General features: G+C 44.0%; 1 protein-coding gene across 1 annotated transcript; it reads left to right on the top strand.

The window, feature by feature from the left end:
• Positions 1–15,098: 15,098 nt before the first annotated feature.
• LOC124705992 (hexokinase-10-like) lies at positions 15,099–20,132 on the top strand. The gene is made up of 9 exons (XM_047237670.1): positions 15,099–15,379; positions 16,340–16,487; positions 16,566–16,727; positions 17,241–17,315; positions 18,196–18,351; positions 18,466–18,564; positions 18,647–18,774; positions 19,577–19,658; positions 19,761–20,132. Exons 1-9 carry the CDS (start codon positions 15,099–15,101, stop codon positions 20,130–20,132), a joined length of 1,503 nt encoding a protein of 500 aa, XP_047093626.1.
• The last annotated feature ends 653 nt before the right edge of the window (positions 20,133–20,785 follow it).

The raw sequence follows: 20,785 nt of genomic DNA, 5'->3' as shown, positions 1-20,785 counted from the left end.
CACTGTCACCTTCACGCTATGTAGGAGGAATAGATCACATCAATACTATCATAGCAATAGTTAACTTCACAATCTACAAGAGATCATGATCATAGCATACGCCAAGTACTAACACGGATGCACACATCGTCACCATTACACCGTGCAGGAGGAATAAACTACTTTAATAACATCACTAGAGTAGCACATAGATAAATTGTGATACAAAACACATTGCAATCATAAAGAGATATAAATAAGAACTTCACTACGCCATTCATAACAGTGAGTAAGTATTCTGTGAAATATAGCCTAAGAGACCCACACGGTGCACACACTGGTCACCTTTACACACGTGGGACAAGGAGTCTCCGGAGATCACATAAGTAAAACTCACTTGACTAGCATAGTGACATCTAGATTACAAGCATCATCATATGAATCTCAATCATGTAAGGCAGCTCATGAGATTATTGTATTGAAGTACATAGGAGAGAGATGAACCACATAGCTACCGGTACAGCCCCGAGCCTCGATGGAGAACTACTCCCTCCTCATGGGAGCAGCAGCGGTGATGAAGATGGCGGTGGAGATGGCAGCGGTGTCGATGGAGAAGCCTTCCGGGGGCACTTCCCCGCTCCAGCAGGGTGCCGGAACAGAGACTCTTGTCCCCCAGATCTTGGCTTCGCGATGGCGGCGGGTCTGGAAGGTTTTCCGTATCGTGGTTCTTCGTATCAGGGGTTTCGCGACGGAGGCTTTAAATAGGCGGAAGGGCAGCCTCGGAGGGGCTCGGGGCCACCACACCATAGGGCGGCGCGGCCCCCTCCGGCCGCGCCGGGTGTGGGTGTGGGGCCCCGTGGCTTCCCTCCGGCGGCTCTCGGGTGTTCGGATGGTTCCGGGAAAAATAGGAACCTGGGCGTTGATTTCGTTCGATTCCGAGAATATTTCGTTACTAGGATTTCGAAACCAAAAACAGCGAGAAAACAGGAACCGGCACTTCGGCATCTTGTTAATAGGTTAGTTCCAGAAAATGCACGAATATGACATAAAGTGTGCATAAAACATGTAGGTATCATCAATAATATGGCATAGAACATAAGAAATTATCGATACGTCGGAGACGTATCAGCCACCAGTGTGCCCATGACCCCGGGAGGGGCCACATGAGCCGACGGGGTGCAGCCCAGTGCTAATGGGCCAGGCGCACCACACCGTCAAGGCCCAGGCCGGCCAACCCTTAGGGTTTTGGGGAAACACTAAAGGGGGGAAGTCTTGGGGGGCAAGTCTCCCCCTCCCTCCTTGGCCGCCGGCCGTAGGGGCTTGGAGGAGGGGCCAAGGCAACCCTGGCCGGCCTCCCCCCTATATAAAGAGGGGAGGGGGCAGGGGCGTAGCCCTCCTTCATCCTCCAACCCTAGTCGCCTCTCTCCTCCTCCTCCATAATTCTGCACCGGCTTGGCGAAGCCCTGCAGGATCTTCTCCTCCACCACCACCACCACACCGTCGTGCTGCTGGGATTCCGAGGGGATCTACCACCTCCGCTGCCCGCTGGAACGTGGAGAGGAAGTACTTCATCGACACCGTGTGTGCGATCGAGTACGAAAGTGCTACCGGATTACAGCACCGGAACGATCATCTACATCAACCACGAGATCTGATCTCGTTAAGGCTTTGGATCTTCGAGGGTTAGTCTCTCTTCTTTCTCGTTGCTCCGATCTCATATATTAGATCTTGGCTTTTCCATAGATTGGATCTTGGATTTATTCGTCTTAGCGGTAGAATTTTTTTGTTTTCCATGCAACGAACCCATCAGTTAGAACATACCGCGGGCCTCGAGGACGATGAACTTGTTTCTCTAGGTGGATCATGATCGTAGTTCGCGCACAGGAAATATTTCATGCCAAACTTATCAGAAAAATCCACCACCTCCTTCACATTCGCAAGGCGGTCACACCAACACCTCTCTGTTCTCACCCCTTCATCGGCCTAAAATCCTGGTCCAAGCAAGGCACACTCATACTCACTCGAATATTTTGCGTACGAAAGAGAGACGCGGAGATGGCAAACTCGATCCTGTCGTTTTGATTTGCATGCGGGTAAGACGACTTATATAGCCTTCAATTAGTGTGAGCAGTGCCAAAAAAATTAGTGCGGAATAATTGGCGTAGCCTGTCGGTGCTCTATTTGCTATATCAGTACAGAACTCCTACTCCGATAGATTGCTTTCGGTGATCAATTTTCTGTATCGAGGGAATCTCCGATAGCCTCACGTTTCGTCGCATGGAAATCAGGTAGTCAGTGCCATGAAAATCAGTGTCGTTAGTGGCAGGTTGTCGCGTGACTACTCCCAAACTCTGCCGCCACCAGGAGTGGAGGCAAGCTCCACGTATCCCTGCCGCCGGAGCCCCGGGCGGCATGGCCCGCAGTGCGGAACAGCGATGGACGGACAAGGTCTGCGCCCTAACGTGCCGCCACACGAAGGGACGACAAGCCCTGCCGCCACCACCCCTGTCGGTATCTTCCCACGTGTCGCCAGGGGGCGCTGCCGCCACGCCGGAAGTGGTCCTTTTTGGCAATTCGATTCACAGGTGGTCCTTTTTGTTAATTAATTGGGCATGGTGGTCTTATTGCCAAAAATTCGACACTAAATGGTCGTTCACCACCACCGGAATGGAAGGAAACAGAAGGTGCCGCATGGCTACGCTTTTAATCGTGCAAATACAAAGCAGGCGACACCACCATGGTCTTCCCTCTGTCGTTTCTCTGTCTACAACGCTAACAAGAAGGAACTGAGCTGACTGAACTGCATAGGCCTATAAAAAAATAACAGAGTTATTCCCATGGTTTCTGCCCAGTTTACGGTAACGCACAGGTGTATTTTCGTAGCAGCGGGTAAACCCTATTTATCACCCCACTGTAGGGCGTATTAACGTCCGCACTCGTGCGGGAGCTAGCGGGCCGTGGCCGAACTATCTTTTCTATTTCGGTTTTAGGACCTTTCTAGAATTTTTTGGTTTGGTTTTCTCTTTTTTCCATTTTATATGGTTCTTCTTTGGTTCTATCGGTTTTTGGTTTTCTCTTCTAGAACATTTTAAACTTGAACATTTTTCTCATTAGAACCATTTTCATATTCGAACAAATTTCAAACTTGAACATATTTTAAATTTGAAAAAAAAATCAACATTTTAAACTTTTGAAAGTTTTCAAATAAAAAAATTAAAACTTGGAACAATTTTTAAATTTGAACATTTTTGTAATCCAAACTTTTTCTGATATGAATTTCTTTCAAAATCTGAAAAGTTTCAAATCTGGAACTTTTAAAAAAATTAATACGAAGAAAACTGCAAATAACCTATCCTGGGCAGCCGGATGGCCCAATAGGAACCAGCCACGGGGAGTCGATGTGTGTGTGTGTTACTCCCACACACACGCAAGTGGGGTATAGGGGCTCCCGGAGGACCGGCCCACTTACATTGGCATGTCTTCACGCGAGCTCGAATGCGCTGAAAATGAACCAGCGAAGTTCGGTACGACTGTATGGGGAGTGAATGATCTGGGACGTTTACCAGCAGGATCGAGGGCTTCGAGTGTTAAATAGATGCGAGTAAGCCTAGGTGTTACGATTTTAGTATTTCTTAGAATGTGTTTGGTTTTCTTATGTAAGTGTAAATGGTAACGAAGTGAAGTCATAGCATCCTGGTTACATAATGGGTATTTTCCATGTTTTGTGTAGTTTCAGTTCGCAACGATCAGAAATTTCATCACACAACCTGCAAAAAAGAAAATGTATGAACTAACATATGTCACCGCCAGAAAATGCCAAACCATAGATAGAGCTAGAAGAAGAGGTGGTGGATGAGTGGAGAGAGGAAAACAACGGATCGCGCGAGAGAAGAATTACCACAAACAGGGATTAGTGGCCATGGTTGCTCCTCGCACCGCCTCGCTGCTAACACTCGTCCCAAGGGAGCTCCTCATGAACTAGAGGATGCCGGTGGAGATATTGGGGCCCTTCACCGCCATGAGTGCGCTTACCTAACTTCCGCTCATTCCACATCAAAGAACACCATAGACTCCCCCCTTATATTCCAATGGTGTGTTCCTAACTTTCAACTCCACTACTTCGTCGAGCAAGGCATTTTTTTGTCCTTTGTAAAGATTAACCTGCCGGTTTCTGTATCCTTCTATTCTGGAGTTACTCTTTCTTCTCTTACTAGGTATTAATGTGCCATGAAAGGATGTATATACGATCGTGAAGTACCATTCTTCGGATATTCTTTTGTTTTATGTTTGAGTCATATTTTGGTGTGTGTGTGGGGGGGGGGGGGGGGGGAGTTGTCCCATCGACATGGTTCGATTATAATATTCCTTGCCTTGCAACAACCATTTTATCTCTTAGTTCATTCCATGGGTTAGTTATGATACAATGCTATTCTTAAGTAGCTTCGCTGCTCCAGTTCCCTTTTATGAATGTATGGTTGCCTACATCTTGCCACCATCCATTCTTCTATGGATATAGATTATCCCAAAGAGGTGCAAGACTTCTAGATTTTCTCCAAATTTTTATGGCTCCCTATGATTTATGTGTGTCGGTTGTGTGTTTATAAAGATGCAATTAGCTCGGTGTGCATCGCAAGTGAACATGTTTTGTGTTAAGTTTGTTCTATTTTGTCATTGTCATTGTAATCATGCATTATGGAAGTTTAGTTCCAGTGTTTGAAATAACTTTTGCTACCAAGTTAGTTGATCAATGCGTAAATATTGTCCAGGCACGGCTCAACATGGTATGAGGAAGACCGTAAGATTTGGTCCTATGATTCCTTTCATATTGTTAGATCTTACGTGTAACATAACAATGCTGAAATGAGTATATTTTAGGACCTTTTATAAGGGTTGGATGATAGATTAACTAAGGTTTATCGTCACTAGATTCTTCGGTATTATAATTTTCAAGAGTTATGAAACTCGGTGAGGGATGGGGTACAGGTTTAGCATCACAAGAATAAAAAAATATTGCAAATCTCAGTAATAACTACAAATGTACTCTGACAAACTTGGAGACACACACATGGACATCTGTCACATCCAGAGAATAGAATTAATGCAAAACTCACTAAATTGTACTGAATTGATAAGTTAGTAAAATGATTAATCATTTTCTCTCAAAGAGCAATGGACCTTCGTACCTATAGAGCGACTTGCACATTTTTTTTCTTCATACGAACAGTGACCAGATCTGCTTTTTATGTGTATGTGCACTATGGACCAGTGGGCACGACGTGTCTCGGTCACCCACATCTCAATGCAAAAAAATAAAATTTCGCTATCAGGCACAATTAAGCCACTAAGACCCATTCTCTCCTTCGTTTCTAAAACATGCGTCGAGATTAGCCAACAACCAAATGACAACCCGTACATGATCATATCTAAGAACACAAAACTAATAGCCAGCTATAGACCTACCATACCAAAAAAAAAAGACACAAGAACTAAGCCATAAAAAAATTAGAACACACAACAACAACAATTTGGGGTAGGCTAGAGTTGAAACCCATAAGATCTCGAAGCCAAGTCATGGTTCCGGAACGTGGATAGCTAACTTCCACGCACCCCTGTCCATGGCTAAATCTTTGTCGATATTCCAAACCTTCAGGTCTCTCTTAACGGACTCCTCCCATATCAAGTTTGGTCTACCACGACCCATCTTAACATTCTCAGCACGCTTTATCCGTCCGCTATGCACTGGAGCTTCCGGAGGCCTCCGTTGGATATGTCCAAACCATCTGAGACGATGTTGGACCAGCTTCTCTTCAATCGATGCTACCCCAACTCTCTCCCGTATATCGTCATTCCGTACCCGATCATTTCTTGTGTAGTCACATATCCATCTCAACATGCGCATCTCTGCTACACTTAACTGTTGGATATGTCGTCTCTTCGTTGGTCAACACTCCGCGCCATACAACATCGTAGGTCGGATAGCTGTCCTATAAAACCTGCCTTTTAGCTTTTGTGGCACTCTCTTGTCACAGAGTACGCCAGAAGCTTGGCGCCACTTTATCCAACCAGCCTTGATTCGGTGGCCCACATCTTCATAGATGTCGCTATCCTTCTGCAACATGGAGCCCAAATACCGAAAAGTGTCTCTCTCCGGTACCACCTGCCCATCAAGGCTAACCTCTCCCTCCTCGTGCCTAGTAGAACTGAAACTTCACCTAATGTATTCAGTTTTAGTTCTACTAAGCCTAAAACCTTTCGATTCTAGAGTTCGCCTCCACAACTCTAACTTTCTATTAACCCCCGTTCGGTATCATCGACTAGCACCACATCATCCGCAAAGAGCATACACCATGGGATATCTCCCTGTATATCCCTTGTGACCTCATCCATCACCAAATCAAAAAGATAAGGGCTCAAAGCTGACCCTTGGTGCATGTAGCCCTATTCTAATTGGAAAGTCATCAGTGTCGCCATCACTTGTTCGAACACTTGTCACAATATTATCATACATATCCTTGATGAGGGTAATGTAATTTATTGGAACTTTGTGTTTCTCCAAGGCCCACCACATGACATTCTGAGGTATATTATCATAGGCCTTCTCCAAATCAATGAACACCATATGTAGGTCCTTCTTTTGCTCCCTGTATCTCTCCATCAGCTGTCGTACCAGGAAGATGGCTTCCATGGTAGACCTCCCAGGCATGAAACCAAATTGGTTTTTGGTCACGCTTGTCAACCTTCTTAAGCGGTGCTCAATGACTCTCTCCCAGAGCTTCATAGTATGGCTCATCAGCTTGATTCCACGGTAATTAGTACAACTTTGAACATCCCCCTTGTTCTTGAAGATTGGTACTAAAATACTCCGCCTCCATTCTTCGGGCATCTTGTTTGACCGAAAATGAGGTTGAAAAGCTTAGTTAGCCATACTATCGCTACGTCTTCAAGGCCTCTCCACGCCTCGATAGGGATACCATCAGGACCCATCGCCTTGCCTCCTTTCATCCTCCTTAACGCCTCCTTAACCTTAGACTCCTGGATACGTCGCACAAAACACATGCTGGTATCATCAAAGGAGTCGTCTAGCTCAATGGTAGAGCTCTCAACCTCTCCATTGTAAAGGTTGTCAAAGTACTCCCGCCATCTACATTTGATCGCCTCATCCTTCACAAGAAGCTGATCCTCTCCGTCCTTGATGCATTTGACTTCGTTGACATCCCTCGTCTTTCTCTCCCTAAACTTGGCCATGTCCCTTTCGCCTTCCTTCGTGTTTAAACGTCAACCAGCCACCATATGGTGTAGCGTGTCGCCGCGCCGGTCATTGCTAGTATATATATCCTCATAGAGAACCCATGTATGTCCCTAGGGCCAGCATATTACAAGATCAATGTGGCCCACTTGTGATAGTATTCAATGATTTCTTACACCAACATATATTTTCTTCTTTCCAAAAGTGACGGTTTCTGACATGTGTCAGCATAGCAACGCAGACTTCAGGACTCTGGATTAGCTTCTTCACTTGGTTTGAAACTTAGGGTTCATGTCAGTCATCTTTAATGCTTGGTAGTTCTATGAGTTTTGCCTGTTAAGGAGCAGGGGGTCGTTAGAAAATTTATCGGGCATCACTGTGGCGCCCACAGCACCCCCGATCAATCATCTCTTATTTGCAGATGACAGCTTGCTTTTTGCAAAGGCTAATGTGGAGGGAGCCGCGGCTATCACAGAAGTACTTGATGCTTACTGTAATGCATCTGGACAACGAGTAATTTTGAGAAGAGTTCTATCCATTTCAGTAAGGGATGTCCTAATGCAGTAAGTGAGGAGATCAAGGTGGCTCTTAATGTACCTAATGAATGCATGTCCTGATGCAAAGGAGTGGATCTTCCACTTGCTGGAAACTACAAGTCTTTCATGAATCTATTTTTCAGAGCCCGGTAACTGTCGTTGGTTTTGTCCAGAAGTATATTTCTGAGCTTTCAATTGTCAATGCAAAGAATATCCGTTCTTCCAGCATGGTTGTGTGGCAGACTGCTCCTAGATGGATTCCCCCACCAGCAGACTCTTTGAAAATTAATGTGGATGGAGGTATAGCGAAGACACAAAACAAGGGTGTTGCAGCACCTGCTTGCAGGGATGCTCTTGGACGATATATGGGTTCTTCGATCATTGTTGTGGAGGGCATTACAGACCCGGCGACCCTGGAAGTGATGGCCTGCAATGAAGCTCTAGCCCTTGCGGCTGATCTTAGTTTACAACGTCTTCAAATCGTTTCCGATGCGGCAGAAGTAGTGAAGAATATTAGTACAGGAAGTCTTTGTCATTATAGTACCATTCTTAGGGAGATAGAGAGTAGACAAACTGAATTTTCTTTAGTTCGTTTTATTTCTTTATCGAAAAAAAGTTCGTTTTATTTATTTATTCATGAGGGTAGAGCGTCGAACCATGATGCCCATAATCTGGTTCGAAGTGCACTGTCCCTAGAGTTTGATCGACATGTGTGATTACTAGAGCCGTGGAGCTGTACCTCGTATGATATCTGAATAAATGGCCATGCGTTTCTGCTATAAAAAAAAGCTAAGTGAATTTCTCTTAAATTCTAGGACTCCAATACGGAGGGGCGTTTTGGGGAGCAAACGTATCTAGAAGTTGGACCTGACTATAGTTCAGCTTGCCATCCACCGCCGATCAAAAAATCTAATGGCTAGCAACTTGTTCGCTCCATGTGTTAAAATCCGAATGCTATAATTTTACAAGATCTAACATGATACTAGATGTGATCTCTTAGTCGTCTGTTTATGTACTAGTGTCAAATCGACAAGCATATGTCAACAGTAGTTGTTTGTTTTATGGTTGGTGATTCCTCATCAGTCATCAAGCATGATATCTTGTGAACGATTGTATGCCGTGTGATATGACATGTACTCCCAAGGGAGTATCTAAATTATCTAGGGAACAAAAGTGCACTTCGTGCATCTTCGGCTCAAACGAAATTCTCGAGATGCATCCTTTTTGCGGGGAATTCAGAGAGCTTTTATTCAACTAAAGCAGCTCCCGCCGAATCAGCAATAATGCTGATCTTAAGGAAGTCTGGGATACAATCTAGCCAGCTACTAGTCACCATCAAAGTGCAAGCTAGCTTAGCACAGAGGTGGGCCGAATTATTTGCTGATCTAGGTACAAACTGAATCGAAAAGAAACTAAAGTACTCTACTAGCTCTCCAACTTCTTGTAGAATGGGTGCCACGACAGAACGGTTGTCACGGCGATTGTTCCAGAGGCAAACAACCTCCAGGCAGTCGGTCTCCATCACCACCTTCGGATAACCACGTAGCCGTGCAAAAATTACACCGTCACGGAGCGCCAAAGTTTCTGCGATGAGTGGATCAGTAATGCCCTCATAGGGCTTACTCCAGGCACCAAGGTAACCCGTGCGAGATCTTGCAATCCCACCGGCTCCACCTTTGCGAACAGCAGTCGACAGCCCTCCATCCGTGTTGATTTTCACTAGATCATCATCAGGAGGTCGCCACCCATGGCCCGGCAAGGTTGCAGCAACCTTCCTTGGAACCTCCAAGACTGCAAGAGCTTCCTTAGCCATTTTCAGAGACTGGACAGGGTCATAGCTACCCTTATCATGTGTCCAACTGTTTCGAGAACCCCAGATCGCCCACATAGTAGTAATCATCTTAGCTCGATCTGTATCCGAAAACATAGAGTCACAGGTAATATCCCGTGACCAAGTGAGAGGATGAAGTCTTGGGAGAGCAAAATCAAACCATCCTTGTGCTTCAGTCCAAAACCGTTGTGCATGATCGCATGTGATCAGCGCATGCATAAGGTCTTCATCTTTGGCGAGACAGATTTTACATCTGCTCAGCTGAGAAATATGTCGATGCTTCAGCGTAGCCTCAACAGGAAGAATGCCACGGAGAACCCTCCACCAGAAGACTCGTACCTTTGGCATCACATTTAATTTCCAGAGAATAGTCCACATCTGTTTTTCTGTCGATGATGTCTCGGTTATCGTCCCTTCGTCTAGAGCAGCTTGCTCGTTGCGACTCATAAGAGCACGATACGCAGATTTTACAGAATACACGCCTGATTTCTCCAGAGACCAAGCACAGGAGTCCTCCCCACCAGCACGCCTAAGAGGGATATTCAGAATGGCGTCAGCGTCAGGTGCAATGAAGTTGTTCCTGACCATATCAATTTTCCAGGAGCCAATGTCATGATCAATTAGTTCAGCGACTAAGTTGATAGCTTCTACATCATTGCCATTGCTCAATTGGATCGATGGCTTCATCGTCCGAGTTCCAGGGATCCACCTGTCATTCCAGACCGATGTAAGGTTGCCATCCCCAATACGACTAATAAGCCCTTGTTCCAAGGCTTCACGACCCGCAACAACCGCTCTCCAAGTAGCAGATGATCTTTTGGGAACTGTTGCCTGCATAAATCCACAATCTGGATAATATCTAGCTTTTAACACACGAGAGCACAAGGAGTTGGGATTGGTGATCAACCTCCATCCGTGTTTTCCAAGCATTGCCACATTGAAACGCTCAAGCTCTCTAAAACCCATACCTCCCTTAATCTTTGGTTTTGTAAGAACATTCCAGGCAACCCAATGAATAGAGTTTCGGTCAAGGGAGCTACTCCACCAGTATTTACCAATGATAGCCCTCAAATTATTGCAAACCTTTTTTGTCAGCTTAAAGCAGCTCATACTGTGTGTAGGGATGGATTGGATAACTGTTTTGAGAAAGACTTCTCTCCCTGCACAAGCAAGCATTCTTTCACACCCTTGGATTCTACTGCGGATCCTTTCCGCAATATGATCAAAGGAGCCACTAGTAATGCGACCAACCGCTGTTGGTAAACCTAGGTACCTTTCGCTGAAAGCTTCCACAGGAATACCCAGACAGACCTTCAGACTTTGTCTAACATGTTGAGGAGTATTCGGACTGAAGAAAATGGAGCTTTTATCTCTATTCACACATTGTCCAGAACAGTCTCCATAAACACGCAGAATGTCATTCAGACGCTCAGCACTCTGTAGATTTGCCCCCATGAATGTCATACTATCATCCGCAAACGAGCAAGTGATTAATCCACGGGGCTGTAGCACTAACTCTGATCCCTCTATCCACCACACCATAGAGGTTTAGCAGAGCAGTAAAGCCTTGAGCACATAAGAGAAATAAATACGGGGAGATAGGATCCCCTTGCCGAAGCCCTCTAGAAGGAGTGAAATATGGCAATAATTCCCCATTTACTCGGACAGTAAAACGAACAGAAGACACACACTTCAAAATCAATCTTACTGTGGTGTCACTGAAACCAAGCTTATACATGATCGCTTCAAGAAAATGCCACTCAACCCGATCATATGCTTTCATCATATCAAGCTTAACAGCACACATATAATTTTTACCTTTCTTCTTCCTTCTCATTGCATGGACACTCTCGTAGGCAATCAACACATTATCCGTGAGAAGACGTCCAGGAACGAAAGCACTCTGCTCTTGCCCAATAATATCATCTAGAAAGACACGGAGTCTATTTGCAATACACTTGGCTCCAATTTTGTATAAAACAGAGCACAAGGAGATCGGTCTGTATTGGGAAATTTTCGCAGGGTGAGGGACCTTGGGAATCAGCGTAATGGAAGTGTCATTTAGCCCAACAGGTAAAGTCCCACCATTCAAGAAGTCCAAAACTGCCATCACCACATCATCTTTAATAAGAGACCAGTGTCTCTGGAAGAAACCAGCAGTGAAGCCATCTACACCAGGGGCCTTTGAAGGAGCCATCTGAAACAAAGCCTTTTTGATCTCCTCCTCCGTATACGGTGCATCCATACCCTCATTCATTTGGTGAGACACTACAGGTTGAACAACATCAAGAAGCTCATCCATAGCTCTAAAACCACTGCGACTGATACAGACTAGAGTAAAAGCCTTGTATCTCCACATGTGTATCCACCATATTCTCACACACAGAGCCATCCGCTCGCTGCAAAAACTCAATTCTATTCATTCTTCGCCTTTGAGCAGCTTGTTTATGAAAATATGAGGTATTCCTATCGCCCTCTCGTAACCACTGGATACGGGAGCGCTGCTTCATCCAAATTTCCTCCTGATGGAGAGCACGTTTCAGTTTCTTCACTACAGCCTTCTCCTCATCAGATGGGCCTCGACCCAACGACCCGACTCGCAAACGGTCTAACTTCTTCCGCAAATTTCTGACCGTACGTGCCAAACACCCAAATTCTTCAGCTCCCCATGCACTCAGCTTTCCTTGAAGCCTTTGGAGAGCGTCGGTAATACCCAAGAGTCCCTGCTGACCTGATCCACGAGACCAATTCTGCAGAATAATATCATCATAGTCCAAATGTGTTTGCCAAACATTCTCGTACCGAAATTGTCTAGTACTCCTTGTGCCATTGGACAACCGTTCACGAAGCTCAGCCAAGACAAAGCAGTGGTCTGACTCCAAAGAAGAAATGTGCCTAACCCGCGTATGCTCAAACCGAGCCAGGAACGCCGAGTTCGCAAAGGCACGATCCAATCTTGCCTTAACATTCTGATCACCAGTTTGTTGATTATCCCACGTATAGGCTGTGCCAGACCACCCCAAATCCTGGAGCTGACAGTCCTCAATCACTTCCCTAAAATTCCTCATCTGCCACTCCGGTCTATCGGTCTTGGAAAAATGCTCATGATTATACAAAGTTTCATTAAAATCTCCCATGCATAACCAGGCCGAGTGTGGCAATGTAAACAGAGTCCTCAGAAAGCGCCAGCTGTGTTTTCTATTTTCCGCTCTTGGCGCTCCATAAAATCCAGTAAACCGCCACTCCGGGGAGTTTTGGTCTTTATTCTGCACCATAGCATCAATATGGCCAGAACTCACATTTTTCACCGAGACTATAACCTCAGTCGACCAGAATAAACCAATTCCGCCACTAAGGCCATCACTCCCAACAGCGAAGCAACCTGCAAATCCCAATCGACTCCGCAGGTCCTCCAAACGTTCTTTGCTCAACTTTGTTTCCATAACAAAGAGCAACATGGGTGCTTCCTGCTTCAGTATACTACGAAGCTCTCGAACAGTCTCTTGGTTCCCAAGCCCTCGACCGTTCCATCCTAGACAACTCATTGGGATGGGCAGGGCTGCATCGCAGCCTCTGCCGAGGTTTGAGAGTTGGTAGGAGTCTTCCTTTTCTTGGCATTACTCCCATTACCATCTTGCTCATGAGCACCCAATTTCGGATCAAAGACCACTAATTGTTTGCCGCTAGCATCCTCCTGTGCCGGTGGTTTAACGACCTTTCTGTACTCTTTAAGTACTCCACCTCCCTTACGTTTTCGCCCATCATTGCCCTTCAGCGGAGATGTTGCCTCAGGACCCGACTCAGCAGCGGCAGAGCTGGAGAACCTAGTATCCCTTCTACCACCCTGACTAGCAAACTGCTCCCTAGATGAATTTTCAGCAGAATTTGACTTCTTTTTATCATCTGGAGCCCTCAATCCTGGGCCAAATGGCCAGTTTCCATCAGCATCTCTGGTCCCAGGATGTTGGCAGAACATATCCGAATGACCTAACCGGCCGCAAGAGAAACAAAAGTGAGGAATATTTTCATACTGAATTTCATACCAGTCCTGACTTTTCCTTGCAGTTGAGTTAATCAAAATTCCACGTCTCAGCGGCTTCGTCACATCAACTGTAACCCTCGCCCGCAAGAAACCCCCAACAGGATCAAACGCAACCAGGGAAGCATCCTTATCAAGCTGCTTAGCAATGACTGTTCCCCATGTTGCGTTCCTCAGATTGAATGGCAGATTTAAGATCCTTACCCAGACTTGCAGTTTAGCAAACATCAATTCAGATGGTTGCATACAATCGACAAACACCTCCAAGACCACAGCATTCTTACTAACATGCCACGGCGCCCCATCTTTGACACGATCACGATCTCTCTGAGATTCGAAATCCGCCAAGAACATATTTTCTCCAACAGAACTGAATTCCAATCCTCGGGGATTACCCCATGCAGGTCGCAAAGCACTAGCTATGGTATTGATATGGAATACATTGCGGTACAGTACCTTCCCGGCTAGCCTCCACTTAGGTTTCACACCCTCTTCAACATCATCGATCTCAAGCGGAGTCACTTCCTCCTCCGTAAGATCCAATCTACCCAGAGCTTCCTCCATCTGCGCGCGGGCTGAACGTGGGGACAGTTCCCCCTGCTTCTCCTTGCCCCGATCCGCACCAGACGCCATCACGAAGGAGCCTCCAATCACGATCGCCAACGCCGAAGATCGACGTGCGCCGCCAATGTCCACTGGAGCCCTAATCGCCTAACTGAGGCTCCTAGTTTTCCGGGAAAAACTTGTGGATAACAGCGATTAGGTTTGGATTTCTCGAGATGCATCCGAGGACTATTATTTTCGCGAAATCACAAATACGCACATTATACAGTACATGCATCTCAGTATTAACGTAGTATTAATTGTTAGCTATACTCCAGATAAAGATGTGCTGAAATCAATTGCTACTAATTTTACAGCATTGATGGGGTAGGTGTAGATATACATGCAAGTAATTGCGTCAGATACAGTATACTACTATAGTATCTCGCAAATCTACTGATAAATTTTCGACAAGATCGAATCACCGCGAAATATTTGCGTTGGAACATGAATATTTTCTTTCTATAATCTAGTACTACTACGGAGTACTTATTTATTAATTAGTATTGACTACAAAACTTCTCCCATTTATAGATGACGAAGATTGACTTAATTCACTTAATCACGGGAAAGAAATAAATAGCTAGACTGCTTCATATACCCCCACGACGCCGACGTCATGCTCAATCCGCCATAAACCTCAGACCCCTCGCCTTCGCCTGTTTATTCCCCGCCGCGCGCGTTCTTCGCTTCGCAGCGTCTCCGCTTCCGGCTTCCCGCGGCCTCCGTCCCTCCAGCGCTGCTGTGTGCGATTGTGCCGTCGCGGAGCTAGCCATATCGTCGAGCACCTGGCGCGCTCGGTCGCGACGAGGCGGCGGGGTAGGGTGAGGTCGATCGATCGGCGGTGGCGCGGCGGGTGGGAGGATGGGGAGAGCGGGTTGGCTCCGGGTGGCCGCGGCGGCGGGCTGTGCGGCTCTGACGTGCGCGTTTGCGACGGCGCTGGTAGCGAGGAGGGTAGCGGCCTGGAGGCGGTGGCGCCGGGCATTGGCCGTGGTGCGAGACTTCGAGGAGAGCTTCGCCACGCCCGCGGAGCGCCTGCAGCGGGTCGTCAACTCCCTGGCCATCGAGATGTTCGCCGGGCTCGCGTCCGAGGACGCGAGCAAGGTCCGGATGCTCCTTACCTGCGTCGACTCGCTCCCGGACGGGTATAATACGGACGCGGATCTTCCTATTCCTTTGCTCTTTCTTTTCCATGCTTCGTTGCTCAACTTCATGATATCTAATCAGTTTGCACAATGTGGGCACGCGAACCTCCTGCTCTTTGCTAATTTCTTAGCTTTCTTGGATTCCAACGGCGCCAGTTTAATTGCTTTTGTTGTTCCTTTTACCTTTTTGGACTCTTCTGGGTATATGATTGGGAGGTCAGAATCTTTTTTTGGGGCGGAACACCATTTACAGTATTGGTGTTGGTATGAACAATGCCAGTTCAATTACTGTCTGGCACACGCATGATCATAGAATGAGGTTACAAGATTCATGCTCTTAGTCAAATCCAACACACTTGTGTCTATCGTGAGCATGCATTTGGTTGTAAGCCGTGTAACATTCCGCAATGGCAACTTTTCCTGGATCATGTGAATCGTGCACACTAGGAACAAACATATGTTTTACTTCAGGGGTTCATTCAGCAAGGTCAGGTGGTGCCTGATGTTGATTAGTACTGTATTAGTTAGTGTGAGGAGAGATAGAGAGAGAGAGAGATCATGTGTTGATTTTAGATTTTTGAAGGTGTCTTCCGTTACCGTTCCAGCTTCTTATTCAGTACTACCTTGCACCCTTACTTTGACTACGTGACAAAAGAAATTAACTAGCTTCTTGACAAACTTTCTTTGCCGATCTTGCATTTATAGCATATTCATTGTTGGAACTATTTTGGGAGGACCTGCATCAGTAATTTTCAGAATTTTGTCTTAGATCATTTGATGCAGCTGCATGTGAATTTTTTAGATTGTACAAAATGAATATGCCTCTTGCTCAAAAACTAAAAAAAATCTGGTCCTTTTGTCCATTATTTATTCATTATTTATTTTCATTGTTGACAAGTTATCTAGATGTATGCTGCTATGCAGCTATCTTACAGCAGTTAATATTGTGCATGTAACCAGGAGTGAGGAAGGCATCTATTACGCCATTGATATTGGAGGAACGTGCTTTAGATTTTTGAAAGTCGAACTTGGTGCAGGGTCTACAATCATTAATCAAAAAGTTGAGTATCAACCTATCAAAGAAGAATTGACTAAAGGTACAAGCGAGGTATGTCTTATCATTTTATTTCTGCTTCCTTAGTAGTTAGTGCCTCTGTATAGGTATATGAGTTTATTCTCTTTGCAGGAATTTTTCAATGTCATTGCCTCCACACTGAAGAATTTTATTGAAAGAGAGGGTGATGAAGGAAGGGCACTTGGTTTTACATTTTCTTTTCCTGTCAGACAACTTTCTATAACCTCAGGGTCATTAATCCGTTGGACTAAAGAATTTTCAATTGAAGAAGCTGTGAGCTAAACTACAGTTTGCATTATTCCTTTTTCATCATATGCATGCAATTTTAAGTAGATCACTGTGTTGTATGAAGTCATGTGCCAGATTTGAAAGCTTGAATCTTTATGAACCTTAGTACTTATGCAGTCAGACAACAACACACATACAAAGTTGGCGGTGTTTCGAATTTTCAACTAGCAGTACATGTCAGGCCTTGTGATTTATTGTCTAGAGAAATTTCAATATCTTTGTTCGTTAGATAAATTACCATAGTTTATTTTAACACAATAAATTCTGAATCACTGGAGTAAAATATTGTTTGACAGGTTTATTATTGTGGTTATGTGATGCAACTACCTTAATTTATAAGCCTTGTTTTATTTTTTTCTCTTGAAGTATCAAGTAACACACTCGGTCAATATTTGTCTTGTGTATAATAATTGCAGTTTGTTTGTGGGTACATAATAGTTGCATTTGATTGCATATGTCCATTGCAACCCTAATTTCTTTGTACTTCTGGATTATCAGGTTGGGAAAGATGTTGCCCAGTGCTTAAATGAAGCCCTTGTAAGGAATGGACTAAATTTACAGGTCAATGCATTGGTATGTTGTTATACTATTGTGGGTTTCTCTATTATGAAAAGATCATCACATTAATACAAGTGTTACTTGCTGGCATGATTGTGTTTATTGGGGTTTCTATTTTTATCTAGATTTCCATCAATATATTGCTTCTGCATGGACTGTTTTATTAACCTTAACAGGTAATTCACTGTGTGTGAACGTTGAACCCGTTATTTGAAACATGCAATAGCGAATAAGGGGTTTTGATTACTATGTGGTGGTCATATAGCATCACTTTGAAATTGTGACCCTGTGGCCGACAGCTCTGATTAGCGAGATTGGCAAAACTATGTGTTTCATTTAAACACAGTAGTGGAAACGTATTGACACTATGCTTCCACTACTCTGTATTTAAACTATGAAATGTGCAATTAAATATTTATGCTAGCAACTTGGTGTATTATGGACCGAATCTTGTTTATCAGTTCATGGGGAGTGAAGTCCAGGCTTTTTTTTTCCTTGCTTTATATTACATAGGATAGGGATTGCAAAGTAGGACATAAAATGAACCAGGTCTTAATTGGTTCACTGTATTGGTTGGAGTGCCGTATTGTTGTCTATTTATTATATTAGTAGATTATACTCAACTCCATAACCCGCCTTATGTATGTGTGCTCCACATAATTTTACAAATGTGTAATGAAATGTGACAAGAATGTACCATGCAGAAATAGAGAAGCTAAAATCGTGTGTTTTTTAGGCTCATGCATGTTATTATGGTTCTCCTGAGTTTGTTGATAATTGATGTTTCCTTCATCAAGTCAAGAAAATTTTATTTCAAGTATGGTGTCTGTATTCTCTAGTTGATTAAAAAATATGCCTCTTTTGGTTGATTATTTTCATCTGATGTTCAAAACAGATGAATAATACTGTGGGGACACTGGCTTTGGGGCATTATTATGATGAGGATACAGTAGCTGCAGTGATTATTGGAGCTGGCACCAACGCTTGCTATATTGAGAATAATGAGGCGATAACTAAAGGCCAGGGCCTTCTTACTAACTCGGGTCAAACGGTATCCTAGTTCAGTTATTTATTATTTAGTGGAACTTCCTTTTGGTTGTAGTTCAATCCTATGACCTAATCAAAATTCCATTGCTTAATAGAAATGTCGAATATTGTTCGTCAGGTCGTAAATGTTGAATGGGGGAGCTTCCGCCCTCCGCAAATACCATTAACTCCTTATGACATCTGCTTCAATAATGAGACACAAAATTACTATGACCAGGTAATGTAGTTGTCAGAACATTCCCCTTTGGTATAGCTTATAGTACTGAAGATGAAATTGATTAGTAATTTAATCAACTTAGGGTTTTGAGAAAATGATATCGGGTGTGTATCTTGGAGAGATTGCAAGATTGGTGTTCCACAAAATGGCTCAAGAGTCGGATGTATTTGGTACTGCTATTGATGGTTTAGCAACCCCATTCATCTTAAGGTACCTGCATACTAGAATTTTGCTTTTTAAATTAATATAAGCAAATGAGTATCTTATTGTATTAACTAATCCTTACCCTGTTTGTACAACCTTGGAGGTCATTCCTAGTTTTCCTGTTCACTCAGGTCCCTTATTTTGTAGCCCCCTTATAAGTATATAGGCTAAGCTGTGTGTGCTACTTTGCTCGCCATTTATCTATGCTTTATAATTTTTTGCTTACTTTTTTTCAAAAAGGGGCAGCCCCAGCGTCTGCATTAATCTATGCATACGATCTCTTATTTTTTGCTTGCTACCCTGTTCTATCTGTTTGTTGTTCATTGATCTTTGTGTCTATCTTTTTCTCTGGTATAAATGGTAAGTGCAACATGATCACTGTACAATGAGAGTTGTAACATGTTTCTTACAATAAATCACTCTTACTTATATTGATTTACTAATCTGTAAATAAGCATTAGTTGATGTGTTAAAATTGTAGGCATGCATTGGATGATTGTGTATGGAATGATTTTTCTTTTTTGCGAAAAGTGTATGTAATGATGTTTCATAGTATTCAATTAAGATTTGTAGACTAAATGTTTGGAATATATTTTCAGTGAGGGTCATTTAACTCAGCATGTCCGGTGACTAGCCTGGGCCTGAAAGCATGCACAATGGCCGTGTATTCTGATGAAATTATATGTTCATGTTTTCATATGTACAGTATGCTTTAACATTAACATCTGTCTGATTTCTTCAGCAAAAATTAAACAGTGAACACCATGCGCATAGTGATATAAATTTTAATACCTGTCTTTTCATCTAGCACGCCATGTCTAGCTGCTATCCGTGAGGATGATTCCCTGGACTTGAGAGAAGTCGGAAGGAGAATGGAAGAACATCTGAAGGTTAGTTCTCATATCTCAGCTGATAAGATACTTGTGCATTTTTTTGTTCAATATTCATTTTCCCCAGACTAGTTTCTCATGTTTCATTAACTCCCTATACAGATACCCAATGTCCCTCTCAAGACTCGCCGGCTTGTGCAGAGAGTGTGCGACATCGTCACCCGAAGAGCTGCACGTCTAGCAGCAGCTGGAATTGTTGCAGTACTGCAAAAAATCGGCCGTGATGGAACGCGTTGTGGCACCACCCAAGTTCGAAGAATGACAGGTGTGCCAAAGAGATCGGTCATCGCAATTGAGGGCGGCCTCTACCAAGGATATTCAGTGTTTAGAGAGTATCTGAATGAAGCCGTGGTGGAGATCCTTGGAGAGGAGATTGCGCCCACAGTTGTCCTTAGAGTGGTGGAGGAGGGATCTGGGATTGGGGCTGCTCTCCTCGCAGCAGCATATTCGTCGAATAGACAGGAGTCCATATAGGCGACGTAGATGGAACTCCTATGCACATGAAACAGAAATAGAGAGTATACATTCATTTCCTCAAATGTATACAGGATAGATATCCGGTCTTGTACAGAACTCAGAGTCCCTTTCTGATGTTAAGTCAGTGGTCTCTGCCCTATCTGCTGTGCCAAATTGCGCATGTGCTTCATTGTACATATAGTAATGAATCTTCTGTGTTGACTTACAATAACCGATGTATATACAAATAAGATGAAGTAGAGCATATTTGTCTGTTATTTTTGGCCTGTTGGAGCCTTGACGTGTCACTTTTCTTATTTTCTTTCTATCATAGAAGATAGAAAATATTATTATGACTTTTTCGACCGAAAACATGAAATACTTTGTGTCTTGTTGAATTGGTAATTTAGGGGCCTTGCTAAGCGCCCCTGAGGGATAATTCTCCTGGAAACCAACCTCCAGAATTTGCTTCACTGAAGTGAAAAAAAAAAACCCGACCGCATCACAAAAATTTAATGCTATTATAGCATCATTGCAATATTGAATAAAGATTCTCAGCAGATTCCTAGAATTGTTGTAGCACCTCACGTGCGTGTTCTCAGCAAAACACATATGAGTTTGTAGCATTCAACAAAAACCCATGCAACATCAAACAATTCACGAAAAATTGC

Source organism: Lolium rigidum, chromosome 4 (genome assembly GCF_022539505.1).
Source record: "Lolium rigidum isolate FL_2022 chromosome 4, APGP_CSIRO_Lrig_0.1, whole genome shotgun sequence".
In the NCBI taxonomy this organism is placed as follows: domain Eukaryota; kingdom Viridiplantae; phylum Streptophyta; class Magnoliopsida; order Poales; family Poaceae; genus Lolium; species Lolium rigidum.
Note: the sequence above shows the minus strand (reverse complement) of the source record. Positions and strands in the feature narration are given on the sequence as shown.

What these genes read in the sequence shown, in the direction of transcription:
- LOC124705992 (XM_047237670.1), top strand. Translation starts at nt 15,099, where the DNA reads ATGGGGAGAGCGGGTTGGCTCCGGGTGGCCGCGGCGGCGGGCTGTGCG. An exon ending in CACAAAATTACTATGACCAG is followed by an intron (nt 18,565 to 18,646) that starts GTAATGTAGTTG and finishes TAATCAACTTAG; the next exon opens with GGTTTTGAGAAAATGATATC. An exon ending in GAATGGAAGAACATCTGAAG is followed by an intron (nt 19,659 to 19,760) that starts GTTAGTTCTCAT and finishes CTCCCTATACAG; the next exon opens with ATACCCAATGTCCCTCTCAA.